This window comes from Salmo trutta, chromosome 3 (assembly GCF_901001165.1).
Source record: "Salmo trutta chromosome 3, fSalTru1.1, whole genome shotgun sequence".
NCBI lineage: Eukaryota > Metazoa > Chordata > Actinopteri > Salmoniformes > Salmonidae > Salmo > Salmo trutta.
This window is the reverse complement of record NC_042959.1, coordinates 61,763,757-61,776,208: the sequence shown is the minus strand read 5'-3', so window position 1 is coordinate 61,776,208 and position 12,452 is coordinate 61,763,757. Positions and strand designations below refer to the sequence as shown.

The window sequence follows — 12,452 nt, the reverse complement described above, 5'->3', positions numbered from 1 at the left end:
TTCCTTTCCTTTTTTTTTATTTTTATTTTTTACTTTAGGCTTATTTAATCATGTTTTAAATTAATTTAATCTAGAAAATGCTCCAAGGTGTGCACAAGTTGAAAACTAAGTAGTATTTGTCTTTATTTTTAGATGACGCCACATAAAACAGCACAGAGGTCACAGACATAAACTTTTTTTTTTAACATCTGCAAAAAGACAGGGAGAGATACTGGAAGAAAAAAGAGAAAGGAGAAGTGAAATCTATCTTTGAGCTTACAAAACGAGAACAAAGAAACAAGAGAAGGCAATGGAAATGTAACCAATGGAATAGAAGACGGACTTTAAAGAGAACAGTTGCAATGGAGACCTACCTATCAGGCAACACACCACCTCAGTTACCAGATGGAGACCTACCTATCAGGCAACACATCACCTCAGTCACCAGATGGAGACCTACCTATCAGGCACCACACCACCTCAGTCACCAGATGAAGACCTACCTATCAGGCAACACATCACCTCAGTCACCAGATGGAGACCTACCTATCAGGCAACACACCACCTCAGTCACCAGATGGAGACCTACCTATCAGGCAACACACCACCTCAGTCACCAGATGGAGACCTACCTATCAGGCACCACACCACCTCAGTCACCAGATGGAGACCTAGCTATCAGGCAACACACCACCTCAGTCACCAGATGGAGACCTACCTATCAGGCACCACACCACCTCAGTCACCAGATGGAGACCTACCTATCAGGCAACACACCACCTCAGTCACCAGATGGAGACCTACCTATCAGGCAACACACCACCTCAGTCACCAGATGGAGACCTACCTATCAGGCAACACGCCACCTCAGTCACCAGATGACCTGCAGCCAGAACATGAGGCTAACATACCTGCCCCTAACTTTACCTGCCCTGATACCCCTTCCTCATCGTCTGCAACAGGAATGAGAAGTTGAATACTTGCTGGAAGAAAAAAGGTTGGAAGAGGTCGTTCAAAAGCATACAGAGATCTTAGTATGACAACTGTCAAACTTGATAATGCTTTACGGAAAGCTGAGAAATACAAAAAAAGGTATGATCGACTGATAAACAAAATGGAGAGACAAAATTCCCCAAAGACAAAACAGCAAATGAAGGGAACTCCTAAGAACTTGAGAAGGATTTTATTGTTTCAAAATGCCATCATTGTAGAGTTAAAACAAAAGTATAAAAAAAATGTGCAGTGCCAAAGACAAACAAGTGGCTTCAAAAATGCTCAGAGGCAACATCCTGAGAAAGTATGGCCTGGTCAAAGCCGCAAACAGAGAATTTTGCTTTCAGCAAAAGCAATGACGGCAAATGAAAACATGCCATCAAGTCTTCAATACTCCAGGAAAAATCAGTGTAACAGAATTAGCACTGCCACAGAAGAGAAAATCACTAGATTCTATGAACGTGATGACAACAGCAGAGCAACAACAGGGAAAAAGGATACACTAACGAGGAACAAGAAGAAGAAGCAGAAGCGCTTCTTGAATGGCACAATTCAGAACCTTTATCAGAAGTTTGAGGGAATATTCAGATATTCAAATTTCCTACTGTGAATTCTGCAAAAGACGTCCTTTTTGGGTTGTCAAGCCAGCAGTCCAAGATAGGGACACATGCCTCTGTGAAACCCACGCCAACCTCCAGTTCATGGCGGACAAACTACAGTATCACAAAGTGATCAGCTGCAACAACAATGAGAACCTTATTAAGTCTTTGTGCTGTGAGAACCTGAAGAAAGAGTGCATGTACACAGAGTTCTCCCTTTGCCAAGCCAAAGAGCATAAACATCTGACTTTGATGCTGGATAGCAGACATGGTGGTTTGAGTGGAAAAACAAAGCTGAAGAGAGAGAGAAGGAAAAACAAATTGGGAAACATGGAAAAGTTCACTGTACATTTGACAGTATAAGAAAAGGTGTGAGGCACACTGCAGATTCTACTGGAGGACTTCTCCAAAGGATTGAAAGAGAAGTTGGGGAAACACATGTACAACTTTCGACACCAGTACTCCAAACTGAGAGAATGAAAAGAGAATTTGCGGAAAGAGGAGATCATAGTGCATATTAACTTTGCAGAGAACTCAGGGGCGCAACTTTCACTGGGGACGGGGACAGGGGGGGGAAGCCCCCCTCACATTCTGAAATTGCATTTTTGTCCCCTCCAGTTTTATAATTTGAATGTGATATGAAATGAGGCAACGGTGTGCTTTAGGACCATGCAGACACCTCCGAGCAGTCGGGTATGCTGTTTGGAGTGTTTATCCGACTGGATAAAACTAATTATAATAATGATCCCCCCCCCCCCCCCCCCCCCCCCCACACTTCTAAAACCAAAGTTGTGCCACTGAGAGAACTACCTGCGTAAATAGACCAGTGAAATCCAGGCAGTTCACTTTGGTGATTCTCACATGCAGGTGACCCTCCACACCTGTGTTGGACATACCACAAATGATACCGTTTCATTTTGTTCACTGAGCTCTTCTATGCGGATGACCCCTCTGCAATCTGGGTTTATCTCTCAAAAACACTGGCCTACTTCCTTGAGCCCTGCCCACTTTTGGAATCTTACCTTTTATTAAATGAATTACATATTCTACAATGGTTGTTGTTCAAAATGTTTGCAATAAAATACTGTTTTCATAAGTTTTTTTTTACATAGATATCATTTCCACCACACCTTGTCATTTCCACCACACCCATATTTTTAGGTAAATTAGTATATTATGTATAATTTACATTGATTGATTTGTTTTAGATATGTAAATCATATGGTTGTTATCATAATCTCACAAAAAGGTTGGGTGGAAATATGTTATTTTTTTATGATAAATAAATATTTTCAGCTGTCACAAAGGCAAGTTTATACATTCAGGCATTGTGTTGAATTATTCATTTTGGGAAAACCTTAAAAATCACTTAAAACAATATTCAAAGCAAGTTAATGTACAAATGTATAAGAAATGTGTTATAAAATAATTGTATGATATTTCATTTTCAACTAAAATGGATTTTTAATAATGATGTGATGGAAATGATGTGATGGAAACGACCCACTGATGTGATGGCTGTCTAGCAACAATGACATGAAACTGCCTTGTGGGGAACTGTAAGTGGGTCGTTTCAGCTAGTTTCATCTTGATACCATATCTTGTTTTGAGGTGGTTTGACGGATTTCATGTCAATGCTAATATGGCTAAATTGTGCTAGCTAGCTAACAACTGTAACTACACTACCGTTCAAAAGTTTGGGGTCACTTAGAAATGTCTGTCACAAAAAGAGCCGTGTTGAATAGACCAAACTGCAGCGGGAATATGGATGCTCATGTTTTAATATAAAAAAAAGGAGTAAAGCATCCACTGGAAAAAAAACAATACACACGACAGGAACAGTCTTACAGGCATACAAAAACGCAGTGCAAGAACAACTACCCACAACCCCCCAAAAAAACACACACACCTATATAGGACTTCCAATCAAAGGCAACTCAACACACCTGCCTTCAATTGGAAGTCCCAATCACCAACACAAACATTCACACACACAAAACTGCCACGTCCTGACCCCAAAACTAATACAATAGCTCCATCTGCTGGTCAGGACGTGACAATGTCCTTGTTTTTGAAAGAAAAGCACATTTTTTGTCCATTAAAATAACATCAAATTGATCAGAAATACAGTATAGACATTGTTAATGTTGTAAATGACTATTGTAGCTGGAAACGGCTGATTTTTATGGAATATCTACACAGGCGTACAGAGACCCATTATCAGCAACCATCACTCCTGTGTTCCAATGGCACGTTGTGTTAGCTAATCCAAGTTTATCATTTTAAAAGGCTAATTGATCATTCGAAAACCCTTTTGCAATTATGTTAGCACAGCTGAAAACTGTTGTTCTAATTAAAGAAGCAATAAAACTGTCCGTCTTTAGACTAGTTGAGTATCTGGAGCATCAGCATTTGTGGGTTCGATTACAGGCTCAAAATGGCAAGAAACAAATATCTTTCTTCTGAAACTCGTCAGTCTATTCTTGTTCTGAGAAATGAAGGCTATTCCATGAGAGAAATTGGCAAGAAACTGAAGATCTTGTGTACTACGCTGTGTACTACTCCCTCCACAGAACAGCACAAACTGGTCTAACCAGAATAGAAAGAGGAGTGGGAGGCCCCGGTGCACAACTGAGCAAGAGGACAAGTACATTAGAGTGTCTAGTTTGAGAAACAGACGCCTCACAAGTCCTCAACTGGAAGCTTCATTAAATAGTACCCGCAAAACACCAGTCTCAACGTCAACAGTGAAGAGGCGACTCCGGGATGCTGGCCTTCTAGGCAGAGTTCCTCTGTCCAGTGTCTGTGTTCTTTTGCCCATCTTAATCTTTTATTTTTATTGGCCAGCCTGAGATATGGCTTTTTCTTAAAACTCTGCCTAGAAGGCCAGCATCCCGGAGTCGCCTCTTCACTGTTGATGTTGAGACTGGTGTTTTGCGGGTACTATTTAGATTAGCTAACGCAACATGCCATTGGAACACAGGAGTGATGGTTGCTGATAATGGGCCTCTGTACGCCTATGTAGATATTCCATTAAACATCTGCTTTTTCCAGCTAGAATAGTCATTTACAACATTAACAATGTCTACACTGTATTTCTGATCAATTTGATGTTATTTTCATGGACAAAAAAATAGCTTTTCTTTCAAAAACAAGGACATTTCTAAGTGACCCCAAACTTTTGAACAGTAGTGTATGTATTTCAGAGACAAATAGTGCTCATTGTGCAAATGTATGCCTATTTGTTTTCAATAAACATTGGAGACAAAAATGTGTTTACATGCTGTAAACATTCTAAGCCAACAGCATCTTATTTTGCCCCATAGTTGCGCACACGTCGGTTTTGTTGATAAACAACCAACCCATTGATTAGTGAATAGGAACCATGTGAACCATGACTACAGAACTGTGCACCCATATTTCAGAGGCAGTGCCTTTTAAATAGTGGTGTATAATGTCAGACTTTTCAAAAGAGACAAATGTTTACCCATGAAACAGGATCTAGCCTGTCAGCCCAATAAAGTGAGTTAGATAAGGATAGATAAGACAGGTGTCTGCCCATGCTTTATCAGCTTCCTGAAAAAAACTTGAAAAGTTCTGTTGAGACTCATTGTGTGGCTGTGAGATTAGCAAGGCCTTAGTAGATAACGATGTGTATAAACCCTCGATTGTTAATTCTATGTAATGGCCAATGAGAGGCTTTGAAGCTACTGGCTGCCATATTGGTACTCCCCAGAAGGAGCAGTCCTCCATAGGAATGAATGAAATTGTACTATATTTCAAAAAAAAATGTTTCAAGGACAAAATGACATGTATTTAAGTATTTCTTTGTTGTAGTGGGGACAGTAACATTTGTAAAACAAAAATGCTTTCAGGAATATTTTTTAAATATTTTTATTTAACATTTTCAGGTTCATTTCACTTAATATAATTTTAAAGTATGCATTATGATGTCTGTAATAGAATATACTTGTCAAAAACAAATACAGACATCAATACATAAATATTATAGCATCGAAATGGCTCCCTGGTGGCTTCTAAACAGCGCCCCCTGCCAATATTTAATAAATCTTATGTTCCTATGTGGGAACTGTAAAATTTGGGTTGGTATGGTAATCCTTGAGGCATGGTAATCCTCTATCTGCTGTATCTATGGCCAGGAACAAGTAATTTCCCACCACCCCAGACAAGGGTGCTGGTTCTAGGCTGAAGCAGTAGCCCGGGGTGCCCAAGGTCCCTATGTGGGAAGGTGGGACAGAGGTGTGGAACTGTAACAGAACTTGAACTAGGAGGACCGTGGACGGGACCTCTAGAGCTCATGCAGCTTCTGCTACTGTGATGCCTAGTCACTTTACCCCTGCCTTTATGTACATACATGCAAATACCTCGTACCCATGCACAGTGTTATGTTTCTGGTATTTCCTGTATATAGCTTCATTCTTTTGTATTTTATTCCTCTTGTGACATATAAAATTAAATCTGATTGATTTGATTGTATTTTGACAGCAGTACTCTGCAGAGTGGGGCAACTACACTGAGTGTACAAACATTAGGAACACCTTTCTAATATTAAGTTACACCCCCTTTTGCCCTCAGAACAGCCTCAATTCGTCGGGGCATGGACTCTACAAGGTGTTGAAAGCATTCCACGGGGATGCTGGCCCATGTTGACTCCAATGCTTCCCACAGTTGTGTCAAGTTGGCTGGATGTCCTTTGGGTGGTGGACCATTCTTGATACACACAGGAACCTGTTGAGGGTGAAAAACCCAGCAGTGTACTACCATACCCAGTTCAAAGGCACTTAAATATTTTGTCTTGCCCTTTCACCCTCTGAATGACATACACAATCCATGTCTCAATTGTCTCAAGGCTTAAAAATCCTTATTTAACTTGTTTCCTCCCTTTCATCTAAACTGATTGAAGTGGATTTATCAACTGACATCAATAAGAGATCATAGCTTTCACCTGGATTCACCTGGTCAGTCTGTCATGGAAAGAGCAGGTGTCCCTAATGTTTGTACACTCAGTGTATACTGTGTGACACCAAGTTGTTTCGCTATAGTAACTGTATGTTCACTATGCCACCTGGTGGCGTAGATGTTTAACTGCATTATCAAATACAACATTACCACAGAAATGAATAAGTATATAGTATCACAGTATGAGTCATACTACCCATAAAACCTTGCGGTCAAACAGGGAAATGGTTCCAATTGTTTTTCCACCATTCATTTTTCCCATGGGGATTTTAGAAGCACTTAAAATAAGGGCTGTGTTTTGTGTAGGCATACCCTGATGTGATGTTTTGATAACCGTGTAAAGGTGACTTTTGTCAATATATTTGCCTGTATTTACCCCCCCCCCCCCCCCCTCCAAAATGAATGCTAAGTAGCTGCTAATGTGGCTACCATAAAGAGCTACAAATACCATGATGTTTTGCACGAGACTGACGATTCGAGGCAAAGGTAATGATCTCTGGATTAAATATCTAATGTTAGCTAAATGTAGTAATTAATAAATTGGCAACATTTCTTTAAATTGACAATTCTGTGAACTGTCTTGTGCAAGTTTTAAATTGACACAATACCTGTTAGCAAAGCTGTCAGCTAGATATGACCTACAGGAGTTTGCAAGAATTTGCAGTCTTGCATGATGTCTACTTTGATGATAATTAGCATTTTCGAAACTGAGAGTAAATAATGCTGAATATATTGATAAAAGTCAACTTGTCCAAGAGATATTTACATTGTTTTCAAACCGTCTTGCCAGGCAGGGTAAGCCTAAATGAAACACAGCCCTTATTTCCCTATGGGAAAAATGATTAGAACCATTTCCCTGTTTGACCGCTAGGTTTTATGGGTGTTATAACACCTCCACTGTGGGGCTCAATTACACAGAACCTTTAGAATTTTGTTACTGATGTCCACTATAGGCAAGTCTGTCTGTGAGTGAAATAAAATAAACACACCTGTGAAAATACATACTGAATGGGTGGGGGATGAGATCCCATAAGTAAATCCTTTGTTTGGATTCATTTTATTATTTTATTTATTTATTACATTACAGATCACATCACAGTACACCAGTCAAAATGTTACGTATAAGGCATATACATTTCCATGCTGATGCTTCACCACTAGATGGCGACATTAGATTCTGTTTCCTTGTATCGCAGCACTAGCTGATGTCCATGAAAATACCTTAGAGGTTTGCCAATAAAAAAACTTTCCTAGGTTGAATATACTGACCATGATGTCTATGATACTGACCCAGAAAATGGTGTCATGCACTGTTCCATTCAAATTCACTTTATCCTTTCCACATGTTAACAGCTCCCTCAACATAACTTTCACAGCCAGAAATATGTTAAAATTAAAAGTCTCTTTTATAAAGAAATCAATATTCCCTTCAACTTTCCCTTTGCCCATTTACACATTGCTGATATAATTTCCTCTGATTTTACATTTTTACCTCCAACGTCCTACATTCATTCTTCCCTTTCAACCCCTGAAGGAGTGTGAAAACTCACGTGTTGGGGATATAAGACTAGATGCCCTGAAGTTAACACGGATAGGTTGGGAGACCTTAGGTAAGTCCTTAGTGATTTCGAAAATCTCCTGTTTATCTGAACATACTCCTTTGGCGATCGTCTCAAATTCCATGATAGACTTGTACTCTGATGGAGAGGGAGATCTGTACAGGTCTTTGGGCGATGCGGCTTTGCTGGGAGTGAAGATGGGCACACGGAGGGCGTTCTTGTACGGCAGCTGGTACTCCTTCAGCATTCCACCCCTTGTGCCCATCTTGATCCTCTGACTGGGGTTTCTCTGGACCAAGAAATGAGCCACCTGTTTCTGCTTGTAGGTCTCCTTTCTCGAGGAGTCGTTTTCAAACAATGTGGTCCTGGAATCAAGCAATAGCATGTTTTAAAGAGCAGTTTGAAAGTGTCCTGCTGTTCTTGCTGTTCTTAGACACGTGATTTGTAAGACCAATATAATCTTTGTGAAAATGTGTTAATTTAGTGAATGATGATAATGAATTTGTGGCACACATTGAACATGACCACCAGCACTCGGCTGGAACAGTGATTAAAAGCAAAATTTGATGAAACTATCTATCATGCTAATATACATACTGTTGTTCTGGTCTTGTTTCCATCACCAAGTCCAACCAAGTGGCCTGGTAGGACTCCTTCTTCTCCTGGTCCTTCTCCTTTACATCGCAGTGGGCATTTACCAGATACACATCCCCACTGTTTAGACTGTTAATCTTGTGTGTATAGAGCATAGTGGAGACAGAGATGAGAGAGTTGACTGACTACCTGTTAGATGTGCTAATCTATAGGCTTCTCTGGGAATTGCTTTTGGCTGGAGATGAATGACAGTTGGTCTGTCTGTGTGTGAGGTTATGTGTTGTACTGTGGTTCTCCAGAGCCTCTTATAATATTACGGTTCTATTTTTACCCTACTACATCATACCATTGCCAATGCTGTCACTGTGGTTGGCTCAGGTTGGTTGGCGTTTCAGGTTGGTTTACAGCTGTCCTGTGAGGAAGGCGACCAGTGGAAAGAGTGACGAACACCACTTTAATTTCATTGAGTTGTATTAGCCAGTCCAAACCACACAAAGAGGTTAAAGGTCAGTCATGCTCCTCAGACTTCTCAGATACCTCATAGGCTAAATGCTTCAGGATATTGCTCAAGGTAATATGACCTCTGGTGGCAGAATTGTGCACATAGTATACATTGTATTTAATCTTTCACCCAAATGTCAGAGCCAAAGTACAGGGAACATTTTGACCTTCATCTGAATGTATTTATCATTCATCATCTATTTTTTCCCCCAAAGAATTGTACAGTTGTATAAATAAACCTAGGTGGAGACTTTGAGTAATGTTCGGAGTCCATTGTTCTTGTAACATGCGTCAAAGTTTTCATCATCAGTGCATGTATCAGTGGACAGATTACCCAGGTATTCCTCAGTAAGGGTTGCCCTGTAGTTATATCTGTACAATCATTCCATGTGATGATGTAGAGGTATGGATCCTGGAAATGCTAGCACGCTATCTGGATGGACCTCTTTACATTGTCCTTTAACAATACTGATTTTGTCACTGAACAGGTTTGACCAGATTTGTATATATAGTGCCTTTCTGTTAAATGTGATCTTTGCTTAACACCATTTTAATAACAACATGGTAGATTAATCATCGAAACTAAGAACTGACCATTTAGATGTGATCCTTTTCTTCTAATCATAGTTTTAGGGAGGAATACAAACACCAATCAAACTACAATGAAGAAAAATATAAAGTTACAGCTCATATAGGGGAATCAGTCAATTTAAATAAATAAATGAGGCCCTAGAGACTATGGATTACACATGACTGGGCAGGGGTGATCTGTGATTGTGAGGCTGTTTGGACGTACCGCCAAATTCTCTAAACTGACGTTGGAGGTGGCTTATGGTAGAGAAATTAACATTACATTTTCTGGAAACAGCTTTGGTAGATATTCCTGCAGTCAGCATGCCAATTGCCCCTCAAAACTTGAGATATCTGTGGCATTGTGTTGTGTGACAAAACTGCAAATTTTTTGTGGCCTTTTATTGTCCCCAGTACAAGGTGCACCTGTGTAATGACCATGTTGTTTCATCAGCTTCTTGACATGTCACACCTGTCAGGTGGATGGATTATCTTGGCAAAGGAGAAATGCAGGGATGTAAACAAATTTGTGCACAGACTTTGAGAAAAATAAGCTTTTTGTGCATATTTGTTTTCAGCTCATGAACCATGGGACCAACACTTTACATGTTGCGTATATATTTTTGTTCAGTATACATTGATAAATCATGGCTGATGGGTCTATGAGACAGTATAACGGCCTCTTTAAGATTGAGGAACATCAAGTGCCCCCTGGGGAAATTATTTGGGGTCATTCTGTAAGGTGCATGGTCAGGTTTCAGAGTCATTGCCAGATCAACACAGCCTCAGAAACAGACACCTTGGCTGTCAACCTCGGCAGCTATTCCCCAGCCCCAGCCACTTTCTGAAGCTATGTCCCAGCAAGCCTCTGCGCTATTCACTTTCTGTCCCACTGAAAAGGACACTATGATGAAACAGCTTCATGCCATGAGTTCAGCGGGTAGGCATGTGAGCAATGATTGATGCAGTGATGGAAGATTGACGATGCCTCCCTGAACTGACATTCACTGCATACCTCATACCAACTTTCCCTCTTTCCAGCTTTGAAAATGTACTGTCGATGATTCAGGAACAGAACAGTCAAAGATGATTATGTCATAATTCAGTGCCACATGCCATTGTCAGCAACAGGTGCTGCAGCTGTTATCATGCATTGCTCCAGGAAGCTACATTTGTGTCATAAAGCTTAGTACTTCAAATACATCAGAAATTCTTCAGCCCAACTTCACATGGAAAATGAAATGAACAAGCTGTCACAGGCTTTGGCGTGGGTTCTTTGGCATTACCCTCTAGCCGTGAGGCTGAAACTTAGTAAGCTGGTATTGGGCAATGACAGTTATCTTGGATTCATCCCAATGAGAACAGCCTGTTCTGTTGAATCCATCAGTTCCCAAGGAAAATATTTATGATGCAGAGTTATCATGGCACTGAAAGTAAATGAGCAAAGGTTGATTTCATACAACAACAAGAGAGCAGAATGTTACTTCTGATTGAATCTAAAATACTTATCTGTTTTCTTTCCTCGGATAATGCTTTTTATAACTTTATAACATATAAAATATGATGCATTACCCTCCAGGAATGGTATCAAGACTAATTCAAGGTTGAATAGGCTAACTAAGAATTTTGTCCACAAATGTACTGACATTTCTATTATATGTAAATAGTTTATGATTAGTGAAAGCAATAATGTAGTTATTTTGTTAGATACTTCACCCTATTAGCAGAAATCGTATTTTTTCAAAGTCATTTTAGCTGTCAGCTGTGGCTATAGCTGTTCGTTCAGAACTGATTCAAACTGATTCACAAATCATGGGAATTTATCATGCTATGCAGACTTTGACTCTCACAGAGGCAGGTGTTGCTAGGCAACCCCCAGCACTTGCCGGGCAGGTGGCCTGCTCCCTTCGTGGCTAAAGCCAATGTGAGAAACGTGCCATTAAACATTTGAAACAAAATAAATACAGCACGCTGACCCACAAACATTATTCGCTAGATTCATGATAGCGTTTTTTAGACAAAGCAAGGAAAGTAAACTTCAAAACTTGATGATGTTTTATTGGAATTTGCAGCTGTTGTTGGTAAGTAATGAATCTGCTAGCTTCTGCCTTGACTTACTATATCTTTAAGTTTCTGATATCGCTGATTAAGACATTTAAATTAGGTCTGAATGGTGAGGAAACATGATAGGGTTAGTGGACATAGACGGAGAAAACAGGACATAGTCCAAGACAAGATCCAGTGAGATTAACAGAAGAGTGAAATACATGTGTGATTAAGTTAAAGATGCAGTTCGGGATCTTAAGCACAACACATTTGTAACATATTGTACGAATTGGATTTATAACATTTTATACGAATTGCAAAAATGTAACATATCTTATGAAATGAATGACAAAGTACAGCATTGGATTCCATAGTACACAAAAAACGTGGACCCGTTTTGGCTTGTGAGCACCACATTCAAAACTACTGGCTGAAATGATCCAAAAGTTCTGGAGCATCACTTTAATATTTGCCTGACGACAAACTGAATTATTCAGCTGCTCCATTGTTCCTCCAAACTAACGTCAGTGGGCGTGGCGTAGCGTTTCGCCGGAGCAAGGACTTTGGGTAGCCAGGCATCTTTAATGTTGTACCGTGATGTTTCAGTGGTCGTCCACTTAGAGGTACATGA

General features: G+C 40.0%; 1 protein-coding gene across 1 annotated transcript; it reads right to left on the bottom strand.

Moving 5' to 3' along the window:
- Window positions 1-7,571: 7,571 nt before the first annotated feature.
- zmp:0000000930 (telethonin) lies at window positions 7,572-8,989 on the bottom strand. Its single transcript, XM_029743839.1, has 2 exons — window positions 8,708-8,989; window positions 7,572-8,475 (listed from the first exon to the last, which is right to left on the bottom strand). Exons 1-2 carry the CDS (start codon window positions 8,857-8,859, stop codon window positions 8,073-8,075), a joined length of 555 nt encoding a protein of 184 aa, XP_029599699.1. The 5' UTR covers window positions 8,860-8,989; the 3' UTR covers window positions 7,572-8,072.
- Window positions 8,990-12,452: the final 3,463 nt, after the last annotated feature.